This window comes from Takifugu flavidus, chromosome 2 (assembly GCF_003711565.1).
Source record: "Takifugu flavidus isolate HTHZ2018 chromosome 2, ASM371156v2, whole genome shotgun sequence".
In the NCBI taxonomy this organism is placed as follows: domain Eukaryota; kingdom Metazoa; phylum Chordata; class Actinopteri; order Tetraodontiformes; family Tetraodontidae; genus Takifugu; species Takifugu flavidus.
In genome coordinates this window covers 4,055,116-4,067,886 of record NC_079521.1, presented here as the reverse complement: position 1 = coordinate 4,067,886, position 12,771 = coordinate 4,055,116, and the positions used below count along the sequence as shown (strand labels likewise).

General features: G+C 40.0%; 1 protein-coding gene across 5 annotated transcripts in view; it reads right to left on the bottom strand.

The window, feature by feature from the left end:
- Nucleotides 1-12,771, bottom strand: part of LOC130521865 (carbohydrate sulfotransferase 8-like) — a 152,770-nt gene that overhangs the window by 4,714 nt on the left and 135,285 nt on the right. For 3 of the 5 annotated variants that reach the window (XM_057025700.1, XM_057025698.1, XM_057025701.1), the window contains one exon: nt 55-125. In XM_057025700.1, the coding sequence (XP_056881680.1) occupies nt 55-125 (71 nt within the window). The remainder of the gene's footprint in view (nt 1-54; nt 126-12,771) is intronic. The other 2 variants (XM_057025699.1, XM_057025702.1) reach the window with 1 other exon arrangement.

The following is a 12,771-nucleotide window of genomic DNA, read 5'->3' as shown; positions in this document are numbered from 1 at the left end:
AAGCCTGACAATCACTCCTGTACAACAGATAATACTCGTGAGCAGCTTGTGTACCAGTGTTTTGGGAGAAATCAAGTAAAGCTGTACCTCTCTGGACTGCCGTGGTGTGCTTCCAAGCTTTATTCCTGAGGGAGAAAGAAAAGAAGAAACAAGGGGAAATCATCACTCAAATATACAACCTTTGTTTTTTTTGTTTTTTTATGAAGCAGAGTGGCTCCTGACGAGTCACAGGTTCAGCTAATTCAGCGCTTCCCATCGCCTCGCACGTCCAAAAACTACCTACCACTGATCAACTTGTCCAGAAGAGAAGTAACTCTCAATCTATGTATTGAGCTGCCACCACAAGCATGGGAATTTGGTGAATGAGTTGTGATCCTTTATTTATCTATCTTTATAGATCAAACGTTCACAGTCCTGGACAGTTAGGGTGTAAAAAAGAGAAATTCAAATTCAGGCTATGTTCTGTAGATGATTAGGCTTATTTGGAGAGAAAAAATTAGAAATTGGAATTTAAAAGACAACATCTAAACTAATCACGTGTCATGATCACACGGGACATATTACACGAGTTGCAGTTAAAGTGCAGTATGTGATCACACAACAAGATGACAGAAGGAGGATGAGGATGGTTTAGAGGCTGGAGGAGAGTGATAGAGCCACAGATTGGATTTGTGGCAGCCTTGGGGACGAGTGTGCACTGGCACACATGCTGCAGCAAGCCAGACGTAATGTTTAGTGGTCTCTCTCCAGCTGGACACCCACCCGCCTCCAATCCAGCTGATAGATAATCAGGCTGACAGGTCTGAGCGGGGCTGCATGGCTGCTGATGGAGGGAAGCAATGACACTTCTGCCTGAGAAACCTGTCACTTCCAATTTAAGGGGGGAATTGATAGGAACCTGCACAGGGGGAGGTGATGGTGGCACTTGGGGGGAGAGGGGATGCAGGCTGCAACCCTCCCTAAGTGATGAGATCTGCAAATCCCTAGCTCGTGTTTAAGCATTCCTTGGCAGGGAGGTTGAGGAGGGTGTAAAATGTTTCACCCAGGTGGAATGTTGTTTTGATTAGTATGCGATAGAGACGGCTTTGTTGCTGTCTGGCTCTGTGTGCTAAATCTTTACTTGTCCTTATTTTTCTAAATGACACACTGGAGGAAGTGGAGGTGAAGGGAGGGTGGGTCGGGCTGAGGAGATGATGTATAGCATTTTTTAAAATCTTGCTTGGGGAACACTGTGGTGTTGTGATCTTCTGACCCTAATGGCATTTGATGCAGCATGTGTGTCTTTCATATCAGTCTACTGTGGCGAACATAAATATTCATCCTAGCAATATGCAGATGAAAACCTGGTTGATGGAAACAATCCTTCCCATCTGCTGCCCTGAACTAATGGAGCAGACCTTTTTAGTTGCCCTCCATCCTGTCAAAATACATGCTTGGTTATCGATCTTGAGAGCGCCATCAAGGGGGTAATTGAAATGTTCAGTGGTTTAATTGGTTTCTTCAGTGTTTAGACTGAGCAATTTTACAAGTTTATTACAGCCTCTAATGGCAACCCTGTCATGTTTTCTCCATACTTGTCACATCTTTTGTGGCACCTCCCTAACTGCGAAAGAATTCTTAATGTGGCACTTTAGTCAAAGAAAATAAGTCAAACTGAGCATATGACGCAAGAGTTGTCCAACTCTGTTGTTCTCATTAGAGCTTGTTTTTGAAATAAATCAGACATGGATAGACTCTAAATCCCCTGCAACATTTGTGCCCAAATTCTGCGTTTGAAAACAGATATGTTTAATGAGAGGAACATTTTTAAGGACAAACAAGTAACACAACGATGTTAACTGAACTTTCTCGGGGTAATTTATAAACACAATTTGTCTCCGTAACGTGTAGTTGATGGATAATAAAAGTTGCTGTATGATTGAAATTTCACGCTTAGCCAATTCCACTCAGATTGAATAATTACTTTTGATCTAATGCCCAGCAAAACTGATGAAACCAAGTTTTCATCTGCTGAAGATTCACCCTGGTCCTTCAACACATACAGCTACAACAGTATCCCAAATTACGGATGATTTCCAAAATATTTGTTACTAATTTGCCCTAATTGACCGTAGTTTCATTTTTTAATGTACAAAGTAAATTGATTTAATATCCGAATCTTCTTTTGATTAATCTCCTTCGTTGCCCTCTACAGTAACCTTCAACATCCATATCCCTTAGCAGCAAAGCTGTTGAATATTCATGCTGAAGAACTGGCATTACTGTGAGGATCCATAAGCAAGTGCCACATCATTAGAGGATCTGTTATTCTTCCCTCAAATACCCTCCTCAATCTCTTTAACAGAGACACACATCAAACCTCTTTTTTCCTACCACCACTGCCGAAGAAGGACAAAGGAGCAAAGCAGTGTAAAATAATGAGCTTGTTAAGTGAAGAACTGCTTCCCCTCTATTCCCGGACAACTTGTGTGATGCCTGGTTTCATGTGCAGACAGCACAGAAGGGTGCTATAAGGCAGACAAGCCGTACTCCCCATCAGACCACTCAGCAGCCCAGGCCGCCGTAAACTTCTCATTAGTCATTCACCACACAGAGCCAGGCTGACCCTAACTGCTTTCACTCCACTTTCTTACCCAACAACTTGCACACACCTGCACCTGAGTCACATGCTCCTCCACTTTACTATGTGTGGAAATACAGGGCTCTGGCATGGGGGTGTATTATATCAGGTGGAGGAAAGCAATACATCCTGGAGAACAGAGGCTTTGGATTTAATCTTTATTCCATTGATGTTTTTCACTTGCTGTATTAAGAGAAAAAACAATGTTTCCTCTGATGTTGAATTGTCAAGGGTGCGGCCGGTCAGTTGATGGGTGAGCGATCTGTAATTCTGGACTGGAGTATCCACGGGGAGCAATGTGGTTCTGTGGTTCTCATCAATCAGACAACAGGCTTGTTCTGTGAAAAAGGTGTTTCTTATTCTTTTAAGGTGTTCATACCTAAAAGTGCAACCAGAATTTCATGGAGTAGATTGTTTCCACATATTAACAAATAGGAACCCAGATGGGAAAAAAATATTAAATGCTAAATATTAATACTAACAGAAAGGCAGGCAGACAGCAACATCTTGTGACGACCCATCAGTGGCTCAGGTTCATAGTGTCAAGAACACGGAAAGCTCTGTAGTATAAAGGGTCCAAGGAACCTAGAGTGGTAGTAGCTGGCATCCAGGTAAGAACGGGCAGGAAATGGAGCAATCCTTGAAGTGGCTAGAACCTAGCTGAGACAGAAGGTGCTGGTGGGACATATCACAACAGGGCATTGGCTACCTCCTAGTAGTAAGATTAGATAAGATCGTACCAATGTATCAGTGACTCGTTCAAGAGGAAGTGCCAGTAGGCATGGGGGAAGTACAAGCAAGCAAGCAGAATGATTGGACTGGAGGATGTTCTGCCGATGAAAATCACCTGGACCAGCATATGGAATGCAGGTTTCCATCCTTTTGGGCTTCTTGTCCAAGCTGTTTACGTTGTCTTATCCAGTCCGGCAAACCTCCACATTTGGGGCCAAAGCAACCCACCTACCAACTCTCTCTACTGAGTAAGAGTATCTCTGGAGAACTTGCTAAGTGCAATGTCTACAATAAAGAGGTTTTTGAGATTTAAACATAGTCTTTTGTGCTTATAAAAAGTTAAATTTGTATTTGTTATTGAAAAGCCTCCATATTTTTCCAGATCCATTGTCGGGCTTAGGAGGAGTCATAAAGTACACATTTGAACTATTTGCTCCACATATCGCTAGAAAAAACTCAAGCAGGTAATTTCACACATATTCTGACTTGCACCCATAGAATAGTATATACAGTATATACAAAACATAGTAGGCTACATAGTAGCCAGCCAGCCAGCCAGCCACACAAACAGACAGAGTGACAGATGGATAGATGCCAGCTGTCACATAACCTCCTTGGCGGAGGTAATTATTACTATTAAGTTTGAATTTAAATGGTAATACTACTTTAAAATATACATTCAAGGACAGAGAATTAGAAAATCAGAACATATGTTTATTTAAACTTAGACTTAGACTTGAACAAATAAAAAAAATTCTGTCAATTTATTAGTTCAATTGGCTATAAGTTTGTTAAACCATTGTGATTCTGAAGGTCACAGAGACACTGTTTTGCCATTGTCAAATACTGGTATAAAGGGTGACAGTATGACTTTGTGCCATCAGAGCTTTTGCAGAAAATCTAACTGGATGAATTAAAGGTTTATATGTAACAATAGCAGCACTGTTAAAAACCCTGACTAGTGAAGAGAACGCCAAGGTTTATCTAGTTAAAAAACTCAATGTTCTGCTTTAATGTTGTGTAAATGTGCAGGATCATGCCTATTGCAATGCCTAGGCTAACATTCCTGGCTCCTAGGGTTTGTGTTGCAGCAGGACAGCAATTAACAAAAGGACAACTGAAGAGAAAAATAGATAATGATGAATATGAAACAGTCTCTCAACCCAAAATGCCCACAATTAAACAGAACAAGATGAATTGGGATCCTTAAAATGATGTATATCAGGCTTTATATCGAGGAGGTATTAACTACTAAGCGCAGTGTTATTATGATATTAGAGGAGTAATAACGGGACATCACATATGCTACGAAGGCTAATCATTGAAGTGGATGAACCAGTTTTGAAGCAATAAAAAGTGCACTGTTTACTCCAGTCACAAACTTGCACATTTTCTATAAAATATATATGAGATATTTAAAAACATGCTGTATAGCTTCATGCATCAAGATGAGGATTACAAAATTACACCTACCCACACATGCAAGGATACTCTGTCAGCTCCGTATTTCAACATTTGTGCACATATGAAGCAGCATTAGCATTCAAACTTGTATTTATGGATTTTGATGAATGAGAGACTAAAACCCTTCAGGCAGGGCCAGGTGGATTGTTTTTCTTCTCACAGTGGCCAGTGAGCCATTTTGAGGAACCAGATCAGTAACAAATATGGATGTTGGATGAATATTTGACCTATTTTATAATACAGAATTCTGTTCTGTTTTTTGTGTGGTTATTTTTATTTCATCTGATGTAAAACTCTAGAGGAGCCAGGATTACAACTCCTGCTGAGCTTACTGAGTAACCACCATGTCACAAAGCTGGCAGGTAGACTGAAGACTTCTGTGTCTTCAGTCTTTTGAATCATTTTACACTGCTTAGATTTTGAGCATGTCACATAGCTGACTCACAAGAAGGGGTGCACCCTGGACCTAGTCATAACCTATGGCCCATGGGCGCACTGTCTGTTGTGGATCTAGCTGTGTCTGATCACTTTGAGAACGGTGAGGAAACGTTATCTAACTTTTGTGGCTCCAAATTTGAAGCAGATTTTACAGAGTGCTCCTGCAATAAATAAATCAATGCCCAAGTCAATGGCTCTTATTTAAACTAAACCCATTAAAACAAGAAAACCCGCATGGAGAAATGAGAAAATTGAAAAAAATGAAAAGAAACTGCAGAGTGCTGAGAGGACATGGAAGAAATAAAACTAACAGTTCACTTTAAACTACAGTATGTTAACGCCTCAAAATGTATAATCAATAAAAAAATCTTCTTTAAAAAGGGCTAGAATCTACTACTTACAAAAAATATACTAAAATAAAAACAAACCCAAATTCCTCCCCTCTACAATCGAACAATTAATGAGCACAAACTCAAAGAGGTCCTCCAAGATACCAAGTGACGCCCTGTGCGAGGACTTTACAGACCACTTCTGATGTAAAATCAATGACATCAGATCGAGTTTGTTATCTCGACAAATGTTGACACAGCTGGATCATTGATTTTACCCGGGGAAATATCTTGCCGGTTGATACAAGGACACTTGGTCGAGTTTTCTCCCCAGTAACACCCACAACCAGCCTTCTAGACTAAATTCCCACACCATTTTTCAAATCATTTTAAAGAATCTTTGCGAAACAGCTGTTATACATAAGGAATTATCTCTCTAAATTAAAAAAAAAAAATTGCAGAGCTTTTTTATGCAAAAATAACATCTTGGAGAGGCATTAGTGAGCTTTTGGGATGAATCAAAGTAACAAGACAGCCCTTTAAAAGATTGTAAATGACATCAGATACAATATACATAACCATATCTCACATTCACAAGTGTTTACTGTACTGATTGCAACTTCTTTGTAAGTTTGGACTTCTTTGTGAGTTTGTTCTTTGTGAAGCTCAGTTTTAAAAACACATTTAAAAGCAGGTAAAATAGATTTTTCCCATCAGCCTGTTTATCTTTTAGGTTAGCACAGAGGTGCTGGTGCTGCTCTCTGGTCATCTCAAAAAGAGAATATATAATTTACAATTTTTTACAAAACTCAGCAGCATGAGTTCTGATGAGGATCTGAGGGTGGGAGCGCATTTTACCATTTTACCAGGAGCTTTCAGGATTTATAATATAATCTTTTATTATGGCTTAGTGGTCTTAGGCCTTCTTAGTTATATGACTTTTCTTTTATCAACCCTTGTGGACCATTAACAGCAATGCAGGGTGGTTCTAAAACACATGGCAAGGGGGCATTAAGTTATTATGGCCCCAAGATTATGGAACAGCCTGCCAGAGAACCTCATGGCCATAGAGACTGTTGATGTTTTGTTTTTGTTTTTTAAAAAAAGGCTCAAGACCCACCTTTTCAATCAGGCTTTTAACAGGCTTTTTTTTTTTTTTTTTAAAGGGCTTTTATTTTATTCTGCCATTTTAGTTTCTCAGTTTCTGGGTTTTGTATTATGATCTTATTTAAGCCCTTAGTTGTAAGCCTTTACATGTTGTGCTCTATGTTACTGTTATACCTTTTATCCTATCTTATTGTCTTACCTTTTAACCTATTCTATAATATTCTTCTGTTATACCTTTTATCTTATTTTCCTTTTTTATACCATCATTTATTAGTTCCAGTGTCTCCTCAGTAGGGCCCACCAGACTGGGATATGTCTCTGGTCTATCAGCCACGTCTCTTATGGGACAACTATTGTGTGCGTGGGGTTGAATGTTTGGCTCCGTGTATGAGTACCTGTGCATGTGTGCACGTGTTTGTGTGGGATTGTATTTGTATTGCTGTGTGCATGTTGGGGTGGGAGGATCAGCTCTTCTGGTTTTCTCTGTTTTAATTACCTCTGTAAGGCACTTTGTGCTACACATTTGTATGAAAAGTACCATAGAAATAATCTTTGATTAGATTTAAAACTAGAAAATATACATTTATGGTTTCTGTATTAACTTGTTATACAACTTCAGCTTGTAGTTTGCATATTTTTGGATTCATATTTTGTTTTGGTCCTCTTTGTCTTTATTGATGCGCAGTAGTTGATAATGGTCATGTATGTGCGTCAGAGAGCTAAATAACTATGGCAGACTCAGTGCAATGATCATTATTTTGGGTTTTTAAATAGTGGAATGTTTTCATGCAAGTCTAAAATACCTGCATGACATTCCTCTGACTGCTCAACTGCCATTCGTCTAACACAAGGATGGAATATACAGTATTTTAGTGAGTAAAAATCTCTAAATAAGACCGTGTTCACAATCTCATTTTAGATTCCCTCTGATCCCTTATGAAGGTCAAGTGTTGGAAAGAGGTGTAAATCAACCTGTCATTGGTAGCTATTCAGATGAAAATGATGACAACGCCACTGTTCTGCAATAATAAATCCTCTGTCCTAAATAAATAACACATAACTTGTCTCATTATCATTTGCTGAAGAACACAGTAAAGGCATATGCAAACAGCATCAGCATTGAGTCACATAAAATCTCAGTTTAATGGAGGACTATTTATGTTGCTATGGTAGTGCATTAATACCTTTGCAGTTTTTATTTTCACAGCACGTCATTTTCCTGAGGCAACAGCAACTGATGCATTATCATTACTATGATGACATCAACATCACTGCTGTGTAAGATGCTGCATTATCAACTGATAAATATTACATTAGCATAGGCTTTAGCTTAGATAAGATTTTAATACTTAAGATTAAGTGATATATTGATCCTTTAACAATTGAAAGTTTCACGGAAATAAAAGTTACCTTACAAATGACTCATCAAAGCGAGGTGATTCAATATTTTGACACAAAACGCATATATAAGAACATCGGGAAAGAGAAACTGCCTCTTGGGGGCAAACTAATTTTATTTTATTCTTCAAAATATTTCTTTCACACTGTTAATATTGAGCTCTCAGCACAGCAGGGGACTGAATAAATCTACAATAAGGACAGGAGGGCAGATCACATGTGGCTGATTATCTTCGACAATTGCATTTGATTACATTATAGCCTTGCAGTTGAGCCTGCTTGAGGTACTTTCAAGGTTGGGAGAATCACAGATGTTCAATGGCAAATTCCCATAGAAACAGGAAGTCAGAGTGAAGGCTGTGTTGGGATTGTAATACCACACACAGGACATAGGCCTTGTCTCTTTCACTGGAGGCTATGTGCAAACAAATGGCACCTGTCTTTGTTAAGCCTGGGGTTAAGTAAATTACCACAGCCTAAATGAGAAGCAAGAGGGTTTAGCTGGCAAATATCTTATTAAGAAGCTGCAAAACTCTGGAGGTACATGCAGAGTAAACATCTCAGATGAGCCAGTCATGCCACTAAAGTTAATTGTGAAAAGTCAGTGAAGTGTTTTAATATTTTCTGGTTAAGCTGAAACACAGTGTTGTGTGGTACTTCCAAATAAACATAGAAGAGGGTTCCTGAGAGCTGAAAATGACATTGATGTTGAATCATCTCTCTACAGCCTAAATGAACTTGAGACAGTTCTGCTAAACATACTTTATTATCTTTAATATCTAAGAAGACTGATATCCTGTAAAGTTAGTGTAAAGTTCTGAACCTGAGCAATGTCAAGTAAGGAAAAACCTTCCTGACTCGTGGTAACTGCTCACTAACATAAACCTACACAAAAAAACCTTTTTGCACAGAACTACTTAAACAAGAGAACATATTTGAAGATTTTTTTTCACTCTTTTTGAAAGTTTGTGAGTTTCATATATTTCTTTCTGTTAAGATTGTACATTGAAGAATCTAGATAGCGCACGACATGCTGCACACAGACTGCTCCACCCTGCAAAGCCAGTCTGCTGAGGCGTCTGAAAGCCGACAACCTTAACAAAAGCCCTGTAACTTCTATTGTAAAACATCTTCAGTTAGGAAATCGCCATGCCACAGTTAAAAATAATTTTAATTATTTTTTAAGATTTGGGGAACCACAGCAGTTTTAGCACTGGCTTGGTGAACCTGAAGAAGATGCAATTTCAGATATTCAAAGCAAGTACCTTTTCCATGTCTATATAAATTGCTGAAAATGTAAACTTTAGACATTTCGAGTTAGATTACTTCCATAAACAAATTATATTGATTAATTCAAAGTGATACACAATGCCTTCTATATATCGTGTTTACATTTGAGGTAATTCTTTTCACTTTTATTTTCATTTTAGGATTTTGCTACGCCCTCTGTGTGAAGCTATCACAATCTAGCACCTATAATACAGAGCAACAAAATGACCTGAAATCCATTTATTCTTGGAAATTCCAGAAGTTAACACCCAAGATTATACTTTAGACTCACTCAACCTGGTCAGAGGCATTATATGTTTGAACAACAAAAGCATAGGGGAGTGGAAACTGACACATTCTTACCAATACATACACATTCAGGACTGGGACACATTCAGGACTGGGTTCTCATTTTAACATTGTGCACAGAGGAACACACCTTCTGTCGCAAAGAATCACAAATGTAGATTAATTCTATCCTCATTAATTCTTTTCTGACCTATCAGGAAAATCAATAATGTTCTGCACTTTCCAGCATTAGCCTAAAGGTCTCAGAAACAAAAAGAATACTCATCAGCTCTCCAGCAACACCATGCATGTACATTAATTTTCTTCTTGAATTCTTGAGATTTATTATTGGATAATACAGATCTTAGTATGAAAGCATCACTCATACAAATAAAATACTTGAAATGTTAACATAGTTATGCTTCTTTCAATGCAAGGACATGTAACGTATTGTGTCACTTCCTGTCTTCTCAATCGTTCGTTGTTTGCTCTGTGCACGGTGTGTTGTATTCACTTTACTTAAAATTAAATTTAATTAAAATTGAACACTTGGGACATTCTAGTCACCTGATAACAGTGAGAAATAACCCATATGAAACAAATAAAGGGCTCCGCCGATTATCAGCATTAGCATGGCCTCACCATCTGTTTCACCCGGTGTCTTTGTCTGTTCAACGTGTGAAATGTTTAGTTACTCCTCTGCCTCCTTTAGTGAAGGGAATAGGTGCAGAAAGTGTAGTTTATTTACGGCTATGGAGGCTAGACGTAGCGAGCTTGAGACGCGGTTCCGCAGCTTGGAGTTAGCTGGAGTTGCGTCAGGTAGCCAGGAGAAGCTAGCTGCTGCGGAGCCGCCTAGCGTAGCTGCAGCTAGCAGTTCCCTGGCAGCAGCCGGCTAGCCAGGGCAGCTGGGTGACGGTTCGCAGGAAGCGTAGCCCAAACCAATGGCCCACGGTGCACCACCACCCACTTCCCGTGGCTAATCGTTTTTTCCCCACTCGGCGACACACCTGCTGAGAAACCGACCCCGGTAATTGGCGACTCTGTTTTGCGCTACGTGAAGCCGACTCCAGCGACCATAGTTAAGTGCATTCTGGGGGCCAGAGCGGGCGACATAGAAGCCAATCTAAAGCTGCTGGTGAGAAGTAAACGTAAATTTGGTAAAGTTATTATTCACGTCGGAGCAAACGACCCCTGGCTTCATCAGTCGGAGGTCACCAAAATTAACAGAGTCGGTGTGCAACTACGCAAAAACGATGTCGGACTCTGTATCATTCTCTGGTCCCCTCCCCAATCTGGCCAGCGATGAAATGTTTAGCCGCATGTCGTCGCTTTGTTGCTGGTTGTCACGGTGGTGCCCCGAAAACCAGGTGGCCTTTGTAGACAATTGGAGCAGTTTTTGGGGAAAACCTGGTCTGATTAGGAGAGACGGTGTCCATCCCACACAGGATGGTGCCTCTCTCATTTCTAGTAACTTGGCTAATTTTATTAGACCCAAAGTGACCTGACAATCCAGGGTCCAGACCAGGATGCAGAGTTGTAGTCTTACACACCTCTCTGCTGCTTCCATAGAACCATCATCCACCAACAATAATATATTTAACACTATAGAGGTAGTCTCTGTTCCACAATTAAATGTTCACCAAGCACAGAGCAGGGGAGCGGTCAATCACCATAATCTTATTAAAATTAATACATTGTGTACATCCCTGTTAGTGCACGACCCGATAGCAGATCCTCACATTTTTTTTGTCTTACTGAGACCTGGCTTCAGGAGAAGGAATATGTTAGCTTAAACGAATCTACTCCTCCTACCCATCTTAATTATCATATTCCTCGTGTTACTGGTCAAGGAGGGGGAGTGGCAGCAATCTATCACTCCAAGTTATTAGTTAATCCTAGACCAAAATATGGCTCCAGTTCATTTGAAAGCCTGACTCTTGGCATCACCCATCTGAACTGGAAAGCAGAAAAGCCACTTCTATTTGTAGTTGTATATCGGCCCCCTGCTGGGCCACATTCAGAGTTCCTGTCTGAGTTCTCTGATTTCTTATCTGACTTGGTCCTTAGAATGGACAAAGTCATTATCATTGGAGACTTTAATATCCATGTAGACGTTGTAAATGACAGCTTTAGAAATGGCTTCATTTCATTACTTGAGTCAGTTGGTTTCCTCCAGCAGATAAACCAACCAACTCATAGCTTCAACCACACCCTATAGCTAGTTCTGACTTATGGTGTTGAGGTAGAACATGTGTCAGCGTTCCTTCAGAACCCACTCCTGTCAGACCATTCTTTGATCACTTTCACATTTATGATTAAGGATTCTTCTACGTATGCTCAGAGCACAGTCTTACTATAGCAGATGTCTTTCAGATAATGCTGTAGCTAAGTTTAAGGAAGTGATCCCTGTGCTAATCCCAGGACCACCGTGTGTTTTCCCAGGGATAAATCATTATAATCTTAGCCCTGCTGAGGTTGACTCTATTGCGGAAGGTGCAGCAACCTCACTAGGAATCACGCTTGATTCTGTTGCCCCCCTGAAAAAGAAAATAGTAAATCAGAGGTGGTGTGCCCCCTGGTATAATTCACATATCAGGACCCTCAAGCAGAAAGTGCGAAGACTGGAAAGGAAGTGGCATTCTTGTAAAATAGACAGCTTTCATGTAGCCTGGAAAGACTGTCTATTAGTTTACAAAAAGGCCCTTCGCAAGGCTAGAACAGCTTATTTTTATTCCTTAATTGAGGAAAATAAGAGCAACCCCAGGTTTCTTTTCAGCACTGTGGCCAACTTAACTAAGAGTCACAGTGTTTTAGATCCATGTATCCCTTCTTCCCTTAGTGGTGAAGACTTCATGAGCTTCTTCACTGATAAAGTTCTAGCTATCAGAGAGAAAGCTAACCAGGCCATCCCAACAACTGGACCATCACCAGTATGTGGGAACATACAGGTTGTCCAACGAGCCCTTAAACTCCTTCAGCCCTATATATTTTTCTGAGGCGTCATCGCTAATTCAGAAATCCAAGACCACCACGTGTCTTTTAGATCCCATCCCAACACACCTGTTGAAGGATGTTTTACCATTGATAGGCAGCTATATCATGGACCAGATCAATTGTTCTTTAGTG